Source organism: Xenopus tropicalis, chromosome 2, assembly GCF_000004195.4.
Source record: "Xenopus tropicalis strain Nigerian chromosome 2, UCB_Xtro_10.0, whole genome shotgun sequence".
NCBI classification, from domain to species: Eukaryota; Metazoa; Chordata; class Amphibia; order Anura; family Pipidae; genus Xenopus; species Xenopus tropicalis.
The window spans coordinates 114,800,360-114,814,052 of NC_030678.2; the positions used below are offsets into that span (position 1 = coordinate 114,800,360).

The following is a 13,693-nucleotide window of genomic DNA, read 5'->3' on the forward strand; positions in this document are numbered from 1 at the left end:
TCTATATATACTGCTGGTGACGCCATTTTATGATGTCATGCAGTTCTTCAAGGGGGTCTGTTTGCTTCACTATTACTTTAAATAAGGCTGTGGAAACAGGCCAAACGTTAGTTTCTCATTTTAATAGATTCATCTACAATATCTCTACACTGCACCCAGGTATATTTGTCTTGCATATTTATATATATATATATATATATATATATATATATATATATATATATATATATATATATATATATATATAGCAACAATCATGAAGAGGAATCCGCACTCACAGGTCTTATGTGTAATCAAAGAAACTTTATTTTGGAACAAACACTGACGTTTCGGCCGTTGCTACGGCCTTTCTCAAAGAGAAAAGAGAAAGGCCGTAGCAACGGCCGAAACGTCAGTGTTTGTTCCAAAATAAAGTTTCTTTGATTACACATAAGACCTGTGAGTGCGGATTCCTCTTCATGATGGTTGCTATCTGATGGATATTCAAGGACTGCACCCAGGCACGTCTACCAACTTATCGTGAGTGCGGACTTTCTTCCTTTCAAATTATATATATATATATATATATATATATATATATATATATATATATATATATATATATATATATATATATATATTTGACATATTGTTGAAAAGAAAAAAAGGAGAAAGGTTCCATGCACAAAAAAAGCTCTAATTGCTACTGTACTTCTGTACTTCCCCTTTACAAAATACACTGGACTTTGGTACAGGAACAGGTAGAAGGTAACTGGTGTTATTACAAATATCTCTGAAAAAGAACCAAGGTTAATTACCTGAAAGTACATGAAGTTCATCAGCTTAGTAACCTCAGGCTCCAATACATCCACAGTTTTTTCATATATTTCCACACGATTAGGCTGCTCATTGCATTTAACCTGCCAATATAAAAAGCAAAGAGAAAAAAGACAATATTAAAACTCAATGTAAAAATAATCTGGAAAGTACTGCAAAGTGCAGCATCAACCTAGCAGTCCAGTTCTGAAAACAGGCAGTGGATTTATTCATGGGGGCTGCCGCAGACCTCTGTTCTTTAAAACAGTGATAAGGCATGGTGCAAAGGGCTTCTACTTTATAAATTTTTCATTTAACATTTTTCTTTTATGCATTTGTTTCCATATCCTTTCCCTTTTTCTACTGCTGCTGCTCACTTTTCTGCCACACCTGTCTCTTCGTCTCGCTGCCTACAACCCCATTATTTCTCTCACTTCTTTACTGCTCTCTACCATTCTTAGACTTTTATCTCTTGCTAAAGTTATCTCCTTCCCCTGTCTCCCCTGTGCACTACCATTTATTTTAGTCTCTTTTATTACTTTTTCCATTTTATCTTATGTCACCCATGGAAGTGTCTTGTTTATTTCTCCAAACTGTAACTGGACTATACAGATCACATATCCTATTCATTGCTTTGTTGTTGAACACAGAAATTGTCTGCCACTGATATTTTGACAGCAATTATTTAAACACCTTAAACTCATGCAAATATCAAGAACATAGGAAACTGCAAGATTATGGACTGGCACTATAAACATATACCCTCCCAGATCAGTCATAGTCAGTACCTGTGGTATGGCTCTTGAACAGCTTCTCCATGTATATAACATGATAGCATATTCCTGCCCTTCTTCAAGCATTTCATTCTGTGTTGGCAGATTAAAAAAGATATCAGATAACGAATTTAAAGGACTTTTGCCAATGGAAAGACAAATAATAACACTTTATATATATAAAATTCTTGTGCATAAATATTCCATAACCCGATATAGCTTAAACTGATTATCAGAGCAAAATGACCTTCCTTTAACCCTTTAGAAATCTAAGAATGCTGTATCCTATTACTTCTTATGTACCACTGACTTTTATTATATGCCCATTTAAGCAATAGGTGCTTTAGAAACACTGTTCAATAAAATTGTCCCACTCAACACCTTGCATGAACTAGCTGTGCTGATAAATCCCTCTTAAAAAATGAAGCACCAACAAATATTAACAACAAGCTTCTTAAAAACCCAGTTTCGTGCAGGTAATTTGGAGTACTGTGGAGTTACTAACAATACCTATATGAACTGATGCCATTACATAACTTTCCTTTTAGTAGGGATGCCATATTTTAGTGTGTTTAAGTTCTAAATTGCTTGTGGGACACCTGCTAAGTTTAGTTTAGTATTGCATTGCCATCTTTTGGTCAAAAGTAGGAATGCAAAAAAATGAGGATGGGCCTTCGCAAAGTGGAAGTGGCCAGCGGAGCTAGGGGTGTAGTGTGCCTACAACTCACTGTAGCTGTGTGTAGTGCAGATTTAGCAAAGATGGATGCCAGAAGGTTCTTGTAGTTGAACTATAGAACAGATTTATTGTCATAGACAATCAATGCGCAGGGTTAAGCAATATACTCACATACAGATGTTAAATGATAGTACACTCTGAGGACAGCAAAGAGAGGATGCACACTGGTTTATCCCACCTCCTTTAGAGTCTGGGCAGGGTAAATGCACCTGATCAGCTTGGCACCCCTTTTGGAAGCAGTCAGGATAGATACCTCAGTCCTCAGGTTGAATACCTCTAGCTTTAAGAGTCCTACAGCCGACTGTGGATCAGGGTTTAGATACTGCCTGTCTCCTATGTCTTAACAGTGGCCCTATGCTGAGGCAACAGTGCTTGTATGGAAGGGTACTTTCAGCTACTTTCCTTTGTGGAGCCGAAACTACTCTTGCTTCCTTCCCTCTCTATCTCACTTGCTCTGCAAGAGTAACTATCTAACTGGTCCTCGTTCACGGGGTCCCTGTCCCCGACTTCACTAGAGTATAAGATTTCCATCTATACTGGGGCACTGTTGATCCCAGGCTTAGTGGACCTTCACCTGAGGCACAGAGGCAGCCAAAGAGGAAGCCATACCCTCCTGCTAAACACTATATGAGTTTGCAAGAGGTGTGGTCAACTCAAATAACCAATGAGGCATACGAAAAGGGTGAACTAGATACATGGGTCTTTGCCCAGTAACAGGAGAAATAAGGAAGTAGTAGGGTTTAAAGCCATAGGGGCAGATTAACCCTATGGGTCTCTACATTAGCAAATACTATTGGCAAACGTGTGCCATATATTTTATATACAGAACACACAGAATACAGTCTGCCACAGCTTAAAACATGATGGTGGCCTCTAAACAGAAAGGATAACTAAGCATAGAAACAGCATAGAACTATAATAAAACAATATATGTTGCCAGCAAATGCAGTTTGGCTGTGCAGTAATTACTTACCATGCCAGAATGCACAGTAGCTTGTTCAATATATCTTGCAATCCCTGTGACAAATGCATTTCGGTCTTCAAAGTTAGTGTTAAAATTGGGCTAGAAAGTTGGGGGGAAAAAAGTAGACAAATTATGTGAGTATATAGGGATACTGTACATTTTATCATGAATACCAATACCATGCATAGCCTTCCAATCTCCTCTGTGTATCAAAAGGCCCCGTCAGTGACGTCATGCAAGGAACATGTTTAGAAGCCTGTTCAACTCCAATGGATGCAGTCAATTGCAATGACACAGAATAATGGACAAATGTGTTTTGGCTATTATATGCCTTTACATAAGTCTTTGCACTTGAATAGAAATCTGCCTGAAGAACAGAGTACACTGAAGGTAAAAAAAGGGTGATCTTATAGAAGGACCATTATTGTAAGTAGAGAAAATTAGGTACTTCTGTTAAAGGAGAAGGAAAGGTAAAAACTAAGTAAGCTTTATCAGAAAGGTCTATGAAAATACAGCCATAAATAAGCACTCACAGAAACGCTGCACTGAGTTCTCTGTCAAAAGATTATTGTGTCTGTTTTCCTGTGCCACACACCCACAGCTCTCTGCTCTCTCCCCTCTCCTGCTCCCCCTCCCTCAAGAATGCTAAGAACTCACTCTCCCTCCTTGGGAACGTGGATCTGAGTCAATCAGCAGGAAGCTTCCTCATAGTCTTACTAACTGAGCATGTTCACAGGTCTTGCTCTTGGTGCAGGAGAGAGGCATTATGGGAACTTTCTTTACACAGCTCCTGTTTGGCTTCTGAACATCTGAACGGGAGAAATATGGGGAGACTAAAGGGAACTATAGAGACAACTGAAGGTATGCCTGCAGCTTGAGATTAACTGTTTATTAGCCTTTCCTTCTCCTTTAATAGAATGATGCTGAACGGCCCACTACAATTACCATACCTATGCTGTTTATTTTCATTTTAAAATGTGATTAGAAACATTTTTGGTCTGTGCAGTTAAATAGCAGGTGGGGGTTGACACTGTTGACTGCAAAAATCTACACTGTAGTTACAGAACATGCAGCAAATTAATCATATACTGAATAGCATAATATTAGATAGATGGAGAAGGATTTGCAAATTGATGTAGAATATTTACAATGGTCAACTGACATCTGCATTAGAGAGTATGAACAAAAAAACTAATAAAATGCAAACATGCTTCCTTAGTCTTTTCCCATAAATCTTTAACTTATGTTTTGGTTAAAATGTGAGCTATAAAGGCATATACCTGAAAAAAACAAAGTATCTCCTAAAAAGCGGTTTGATTCTTTTTTGTATTCAACATCTTTTACTGGTGCATTACTGGTAATTAATGGAGCAATCCCACTGTTTGTAAACAAGCCCTTGTTTTTCTTTAATTCTAGTATAACAATAGGTGTAAGGAAACTCATCATCATAACAAGAAAAAATAGAAATAAGACTTTAGTAAAAAAAAAACGAACAAACCTGTATTTTAAAAGTTATGGCACAAGGAGTGATTTGGGGCATTTTGTTACATGGTGTCATTAATAGCTCTGAGGGTGTTGGAGACACTCACTTATGATGGGTAAGTTCTGCATAAAGGGGCACATTAAATTCCCCAGTATTGTAAAGCGTATGGCCAACTTAAGCCCCAACATGCACTTTGCTGTTTGAACAGCTATAACCACAAAGCATACAGAAAGCTGTAAAATGGGTATCATTTAGTTTTGTGATAAGGTATGCTATCATCTATAAAAGGCTGAGACTTTCAGGGTCTCCACTGAAGCGGTTTGTGATGCATTTCAGCTGTTGTTCTGTGTTGCTAAAAACTTCCACAAGACTCTTTGTTTCATAAATAAAGCATCAGTTATGCTGAGAACCTTGTCTCAGAGTCTTGTTCTATAATAAGGTTCTGGTAAATTACAAATTACTTTATTAAGATATCAATTGTAAGTGCCTGACCTATAAGACCAAATGATAGAACAAACATGTAGATCTGCAGGGCATGATTCCAGGCATTTTGTTACCCACATTGCTATTAATTGATCCATCAACAAAACATCCAAAATTGTGCCCCCTGTGTGTATATTTTTTGTAGTGCTAGTTGTATAAATAAAGTAGCTTTTTGTCTACTTCAAGAATGCAAAAAATGTAGTTAGGAAATCGGTTGGTTTGTTGTATTTTCTTATTAACAAAGTTATAATCTTAGAGGGTATTATTTATAATAACTCATGCTGTACTGCACCAATGATCTTAGATAGGAATTTAGATTCTAGACAAGAACAGGATTGGAAAGTCTTGCTAGCATATACCTGGAACAGTATTGAGGAGGGAGGTGGCTCAATGCAGGGCTGCTGGTCTGGTAATGGCAGCTCCTCCAACAGATCCACATTGGACAAAGCGTCCTCCAGTGTTACTTGGGTGGTCATTGTTGGGTTCCTATGAAAATGTACACAAAGAAGTCATGATTTATTAAAATGCTTATCTATTTTACATATACAAACACATACATACAGGCTTCAGCATTTATGATCTATGTATCATATCATAGGAAAATTTACTTTTATTTATTTTTGCTAGAAGACAGCTTTCTGACAAATTCCTAACCTTGCAAAAACCTGCCTAATTTACCATAAAGTCAATGAAAAATCACTATTAGCAACATTTAAAAAAAGATGTGGTAAACATTAGAAAATTGGTTTCAGTTGTGGTGAGAAAGAAAAAGATGTGGCTGCTCACTGCAGCACTAGTTGGTTTTGATATACAGGGAGCACCTGAGCAGTGTGGTTACTAAAAGGAAATTGGTGGTACATTGTAATAGAGATAAATAACTTAGAGATGAATATACCACAGATGCCTTGATGCCTTCACACAGGGGAGATTAAATGTACATTTACGTGCAGGTTGAATGTGTCAGAACACATATAATGCATTTTTTTAATGCACGTTTCTATGTATGTGGGTCGAAACCACTATACAAAAACACATGTCTGAAGGCTCATGGATACCGCCACAGAGAATATGATGGAATCAACTAGCTCATGTGTCTAGGCTTACTCAAACCTGCATCTCAAGGTGTGTGTCAAACTGAAAAAAAAAAAAAGCTTGTTTGTAAGTTTTTTTACTCTAAAAGGTGGCCATACAGGAGGACAGATTTAAGCTAGCCAGCTTATCTGCCTGTGTATGGGGACCCCCCAAAGGGCCTACCCAACTGAGCTGATATCCAGATATCAAGCAGGCAGGATTGATTTTCCCGTTGGATCAGGGACTGCATCAGCTCATTGAGGTGGTCCACACTCCAACCGCTCTTTTTCCCGTTGTAATTCGATCATGTGGCCCGAGGGTCGGAATAATGGGCATATCGGGGAAAAAAATGTTGCCAAACAAGTTGATCTTATAGTGTATGGCTAGCTTTACAATTCACACTAGAGATACATTAAAGATATTATGGATATGATGAAGAAAAAAAACCCAAAAAACTAATGTCTGCTCTCACATTTTTATTACATGCCACCGACATGGTTTTATCATTTACTATGCAACCAATGAAAAACAGCTGATATAAATCCTACTGGCAGGAGCAGAACATGCCATATACTACACATTTAAAAGAAAAAGGGAAATGATCATTTGTAAGAGGGCATACAACCTGCCCTATTATTGCCACAACATACACAAAGCAAAAATATGCTTGTTTTTTAATATGCATCTGTGAAAAATAATCAATAATATAGTATTTATTGAACAAATATGGGATCTGTTCAGGAATGCCTGGGATCTGAGGGCTAAAATCTGCTGCAACATCAAAAGGAATTAATAAAAATAATAAAATTGAACAGTATGTTCAATAATACTCAGGAAAATTGTATTGCCAGTTGGATATGATTGGATACTACTGTAAAGCAGAGGGCTCTGCACATGGACTGTTGGTCACCAGGCTCACCAGTCTTGCTCAATGTGGGGCCAACCTTAATTTAAAATTGAAAGGATAATGGTAGAAATGACAAACATTTAAGGAGCAAAATATAATAAACTGCATGTGATGTGTTCCTACTTCATGTTCTTTCCATATTAGCAATAATAAAAAAAGATGCACCACCAGCAACATTATTTCTGCAACACTGTTTTTTGTTTTAAGTCATTTAAAAAAAAAAAAAGTTTTAGAGAAGTAGTTAATACTGCAAAGTCAGGTTTCTCCTCCCATTAGGATGTGTGAAACCACAGAACTTTTTTTTGCATTGCACTGGGAAAAAGCATCACTGCCATGGCTGTCATCCTTATCTCCTTCACAGTTTTGCAGGTCATAATTACATCCCTAGGAACTGCAGTCAGCGCAGGTGCACTGAAGACACATTTTAAAGGATTCTTCATAGTAAAGTTTAAAATATCCATTTGCTTCTAGCGGCAGCAAAATTAAATATAAAAAATTGTTGTGTGCAAGGCTAAAACTGTAAGCGCTGTCAGTAACACCATCACAGAAAGAGGGGAAGTGGGGAGCAAATGGAAAATAACGATACACTCATTTTTTTAACATTTCAATTAGAAAACCACATAGCTGATAAAAAAAGTAAAATATGTCTTTACGACTATGTACCCAATTATGGCTTTCTTTTCTGCTCTTCGGGCATAAACAGGTTTTAAGGGCAAAACACACAATAAATTGGTATGCATAGAAAAATTTGTGCGATAGCATATCATTAGTACAGGGGTCCCCAAACACCGGGCCGCCTCTGATCCCAGCTGTGGTGGATATGCGTTGCGTCAATGACATTGGGAACGAAGCATTGCGCGCATAAAGGCGCAAATTACCATGTTGCGGAAATAATGATGTGGATCACGCATTGCGCGCATAATGATGCAAAACACTTTTTTAAATAAAATAATTACATTTACCTTATATGTGTAATAATTATATACTATGCACTGACTAGTTTATTTTGTTTTATTATGCGCCTGAAATGCGCGTCCACCCCTGCCGGTCCTTGGAAAAATTGTCTTGCACCGGTCCCTGGTGCAAAAAAAGGTTGGGGACCACTGATTTAGTATGTATTCAGATCCATCCATCTCTCTGTATACACAGCACACAAAAAAATCTTTAAAGATTTGTATGAGATCAATTGAAGCCATATTGCATAATATAGTTATGTTTTCATTCCGCAGAGTTTTATATTATATTATTATACAAAATGTTCTGTGCTGAGCACAGAACTCAATCGTAGAACTGATTTGGTCTCACAAATTAGGTGTACCTGTGTAAGAAGGTAGATTAGGGAGAAATGTGAGGTGAACACCTACCAGCTTTCCATATATTCTTGGAACCATAGCAAAGCTACCTAAAAATTATGTTTACATATGTATGTTGGACTCTAAGGGGGGTTCAAACTAAAAAAGCTAAAAAACAAACACAAAAAAACTAGCTCATGGGGGTAGTAGTGAGTGGTGGCAATGAAAAGGGCTTGAGCTAAGGGCCGTGGCAGACGGGGAGATTAGAAATTAGAAATCTCCCTTGTCGCGGGTGACTAATCTCCCCGAGATGCCATCCCATCGGCTTCAATGTAAATCGCCGGTGGGATGGCAATATGCGGCGCGGCAATTTCCCGAAATCGCAGAAGTTACCTTGAGAGGAAATTGTGACGCTGCATATGCCATCCCACCGGCGATTTACATTCAAGCCAGTGGGATGGCATATCGGGGAGATTAGAGGCCCGCAACAAGGGAGATTTGGCTGTTATGTTAATGATGAATAAGGATAATGGTTTTAGTTATTTTCTGATCTTAAGGGCTGTGGCACATGCTGAGATTAGTCGCCCACAACAAATCTCCTTTGTTGCGGGCGAATAATCTCCCCGATATGGCGCTGCGTATGCCATCACACCGGCGATCTACATTCTCGCCGGTGGGATGTCATATCGGGGAGATTAGTCGCCCGCAACAAGGGAGATTTGTCGCGGGCAACTAATCTCAGGGTGTGCCACAGCCCTAAGGGCTCTGGCACATGGGGAGATTAGTCGCCCGCGACAAAACTCCCTGTTCGCGGGGGACTAATCTCCCCGGATTGCCATTCCACCGGCGAAAATGTAAATCGCCAGTGGGATGGCATACGTGGTGGCGCGATTTCAGTGAAATCACGCAAGTTGCCTCGAGAGGAAACTTACGCGATTTCAGTGAAATCGCGCCGCCGCGTATGCCATCCCACCGGCGATTAGATTAGTTACCCGAGACACGGGAGATTTGTCGCGGGCGACTAATCTCCCCATGTGCCAGAGCCCTAAAAGTGTAAAAAAGAAAACTAAAACTACTTCATGTTTGGTCCTTGTGGGGTAGACAAATAGATCACTCCACTACATAAAGGACTCCTGCTTATCTGTAGGCAAAATAAAAAAGATAACGGGAGAAGGTTGTTTACTGTAAAAAAAAATGATATACTCCACAAGAGGGAAACATGGAGTAGCTTTCATCTTTTCATTTTTTAGAAACAATATGGAAAAGTATGTCTAGCACAAGCCCTATTCATTGCGCCTTTAACTGGCCATACAAACACAGCATACTTTTACTGTATGGCTCTGTTTAGCCCACCAAATTGCTTATTTGGGATCATTTGGTGCTATCAAACTGAAGCTGATCAGGTAAAACAGACCAGTGGGCAAATTCAGCACATTCATTTATGGGTTGTTTGGCCAAACAAGGACATCACAGGCCTGCATTTACACCATATGCTTTGACCAGAAGGCATGCAGGCTAATGTACCAGGTAAGTGCCCAACCACACATTCTGTAAAAATTGCACTAATATTTAGCAGATCGTCGACAATCACTTGAATATCCTTGAGCTCCACTGTGAGTGATGAACATAAGGACTCGTCCCTCACACAGATTTAGGCCATATTTTAGAAAAATATTTTAGACATGTTACAACTGGTTGTTCCACACAAGAACTTTGTGTATCCCAGTGACTGAATTGCCATTTTTGTAAAAACTAACAATCATTTTTTGCAAAAAAAAAGTAAGCACTGTGCTGTCATTTGATGGAGCATGTCTGGCACCCGACACTTTAAAATCACTCCACTCCTTATAGAATTACAGTTTAGATAAATAATGTATAAATATATTAAAAGGGGCAAGGGAGCACTCAGTGAAGTTGTTAAACGCCTGGGTGCTTGTTAGCAACCAAAGTACACAGTGTTAAACCAAGTGCTGCTTCCACAATTTTTTTCAAAAAACAGCAAAAAGTGGTTTACTGAGTGTTACAAAGTTTCAGTCATGTGACCACCTTCAGAGACACACAAAAATAATTATATATAGCCATTAAATGCTTCACACTTATGCCATGCTTGTTTTATTTATTTCTACCTGATTCCAAAAATAAATATAATTTCCCACTACAGCTTTCAAAATTAAATGACTTCCTCTTATGTTTCCCAGCAGACAGCTAAGACAGGACTCCAGCTTTCTAAAACAGTTACATTTGATACATTTGTAAATACTTTTTTCAGCAGCTGAGAACAGCCTGCAATGAATGTATCAAAAATGTATTAACTGGTATATTAAATGGTAACAGCTGCCGTTACAAAGTTTTCTAAGGCACTTGAAGGGTCTAAGGGTGAAGACACACGGAGCTACTAGTAGCAGCTACTTGTTGTGGTTTCTAAAATAGACAATGCTGATCATTTACTGATAATTGTCTCTACATGTGTTTTAGCAGAGGCAATTCTCAGTATTGTCAATGGCAGGGGATTTTCTGGTATTTAGTAGCCCTGAGAAGTAGCTGCTACTAAGTAGCTCCGTGTGCCTTTACACTGTAATAGGCAGCATCAGCTGCTGCCTATTACATTTTAAATAAATGTTGGGCTTGAGTTAATGATCTGCTACAAAGAAGAATAAGATTGAGTTAATTCAGATTTACAAAAATAAATAATTGAAAATTAGTTTTTAAAAAAAAAAAAAAAAAAAAGACAGAAAGCAAATCATCAGTATCTGTGATGCAATATTTGAAAACAAAGTTTAGGAAACCATTACAAGAGATATAATAACAAAGATGGCACCGGTCCAAAACATATTTGTATAAAAGCATCACTTTGCAAACAACCGTCATTGTTTGTCTCACTGAGACATCCTTGCGAAGAGTTGAACACTAGTGTGAAAACCTGTGTGAATATGGTTGTTATTCTTTGCAACAAAGTTCTAAGCTATTAACTCTTTAACAGATAGCATGCATACCCACTGTCAGCCTACCATACTATATTACCTGGCTGGTTAACCTCTTTGCTAGTTGTATAAACCATTCTCTAGGAGGCGTAGGGCGGTATTTTCAGCAAGCGATTTTCCGCTTGCCGAAAATATTCGCCCTATGCCTCGTCTGGCATTAGCCTTAATGCAGAAGTGCAATGTTTCTGGGGCAGAAAAAACCCTCTGTCAAGCACACTCTATATGTCCCTATGTGCTATAGCTCTAACTGGAGGATAACAACATCAGTCTAACTGGTAATACTTCCAACTTATGGTGTGTAAAGCTGGCCACACACGCACCAAAGTTTCATATGATATTCGGTGCATGTATGGCGGATCGACGTGACAACCGATATCGCAAAGGCTGTGGATATCGACCGGGTTCAAAGATTTTGATCGGGCACCATTGAAGGTGCCTGAAAAATCTGCATTCAGGGCTGAATCAGCAGGTGGAGGTAGGAAAGATCAGAATTGCTATGTGTATGGCCACCTTAAATAATGCTCTTCCCTGGTTAAAAGGGATTATTGTTTGCGATCTATTAAAAATAGGCACGTTTGGAATACAACAAAATAAAAAGGGAGTTCACAGAGGAAGTAGCTCCCTCCCTGCAGCTGTGAGTGACAGTATTCTAAGTCATTACAAGAGACTCTAGAAAAACATCAAGAAATTACAGAAAACTGACCAAGCTTAAACTAATATTTTACAACAACAAATACCATAAACATATTGTAATAGGATCATGTAGAGCTGCAGACAATCTGCATATCCAGTAATGTAAATGCTGCTTCTCAAGGCAGGGGGTCAGCCTCTTGCCTCCAGACTGTGACAACTGCACTTAGTCAAAGGCCAACTAGCCAGAGTTTTGCATTCTCTCACAAATCATTACATATATATTTAAAGGATTATGAAGCAAACTCTCGTGTTACATAGCCCTGGTTATTGTGCCCATTATGCTATGATTAATAAACTTATTCCACTTATACTTTCACCCTCTCCTGGATTGGGGACGTTTATTTCTGCACTCCAGTGATTCCAGTATTATGTCCCCCACCACCCATTTCTGATTAACATGAGCCTCGGGTGTAGGGTGCCATGTAAACACCATCACAGAAACAGCAATTATTACTAACAAAAACACCAATGTAATATCATAGTCAGAGCCAGTTTCGCGTGCAATACTTACAGGAGACGAATTTGCTCAAAAAAGCAGCCGAAACAAAGATTCTTGCAAACCCCTAGTAGAACTAAATCTTCAGCACCTAGGCATTCTGGGAATTGTAGTGCAACAGCTGAAGAGCCACTTTTTAAACATTCCAAGGCTTACGCCAGCAATAAAGACGGAACAAGGACAGAGACGGGTAGACAGAGGTAGGGGAAGTTAATAAGGGAGTGGTGGAACGAGCAGAGATTACAGAAGTGGTTCCGAGGTCTCTCACCCTGGGTGTGTGGAAGGTATCCGGTCCCCGTTTCAGAAAATGGACTCTTCCCACTGCGCTCCCCGCTGCTGCACCGCTTACATGAAGGGCGGCGGGACGCACCAGGATAAGGGGTGCGCTCTCTCTTTCCCGACTGGAACTGCGGGCTGAAACTTCCCAAACACTTAGCCACCACGGAACAAGTTACAGAAGGAAACACCCTTCCTCCCAGGACAAACTGGGGGCAGGAGCACAGTTCCAGCTCCGGCTCCTCCTCCTCCCAAACTCTAGTGTAGGCCGCCCCTCCTCCAGAGCTGTGGGTGCAGAGTGAGCCCTTCTCTGTACCAGGGCATGGCGCATAGCCAGAGGGTGGCACCTACGCTGGATTGCGGGCTCTGTAAACATTATTTTCGTCATTATATCGCATGTATTCCATAGCTGAAGCGATCCAACCGTGACACACAGGTGGCTAGGAACTTGCCAGCAGAAATAATAAGGCAAGCCTTTTTAAGCGTTAGCTTATAATCAGAGCAAAACTGATAAATATTATGAAACTATTCTTCTAACTAACCGAACGATCGGATCGCAACGTGTGTTGCCAACTTTAGGCCTGTGTTATACAGCTGAAACCAACCCCTGAGACTCATTAGGGTTAAAGGGGTTTGTTCACCTTTGAGTTAACTTTTGAGTTAGTGCTGGGCGGTATGACCAAAAATTTATATCACGGTATTTTTCAAAATTATATTGGTATTTGACGGTATTTTTTTTTCCC

At 39.3% G+C, this 13,693-nt stretch overlaps 1 protein-coding gene across 3 annotated transcripts in view; it reads right to left on the reverse strand.

Annotated features, from left to right (window-relative positions):
- cyfip1 (cytoplasmic FMR1 interacting protein 1) overlaps window positions 1-13,218 on the reverse strand; it is a 55,337-nt gene extending 42,119 nt beyond the window's left edge. Inside the window, exons 1-5 of one of the 3 annotated variants that reach the window (XM_004911814.4) lie at window positions 12,943-13,218; window positions 5,594-5,720; window positions 3,278-3,367; window positions 1,584-1,661; window positions 798-899 (exon numbers count right to left, since the gene is read on the reverse strand). In XM_004911814.4, coding sequence (XP_004911871.1) covers window positions 798-899; window positions 1,584-1,661; window positions 3,278-3,367; window positions 5,594-5,710 — 387 coding nt within the window. In that variant the 5' untranslated portion in view covers window positions 5,711-5,720; window positions 12,943-13,218. Of the gene's footprint in view, window positions 1-797; window positions 900-1,583; window positions 1,662-3,277; window positions 3,368-5,593; window positions 5,721-12,689; window positions 12,892-12,942 lie in introns of those variants that run through there. The other 2 variants (XM_004911812.4, XM_004911813.4) reach the window with 2 other exon arrangements.
- Between the last annotated feature and the right edge of the window lie 475 nt (window positions 13,219-13,693).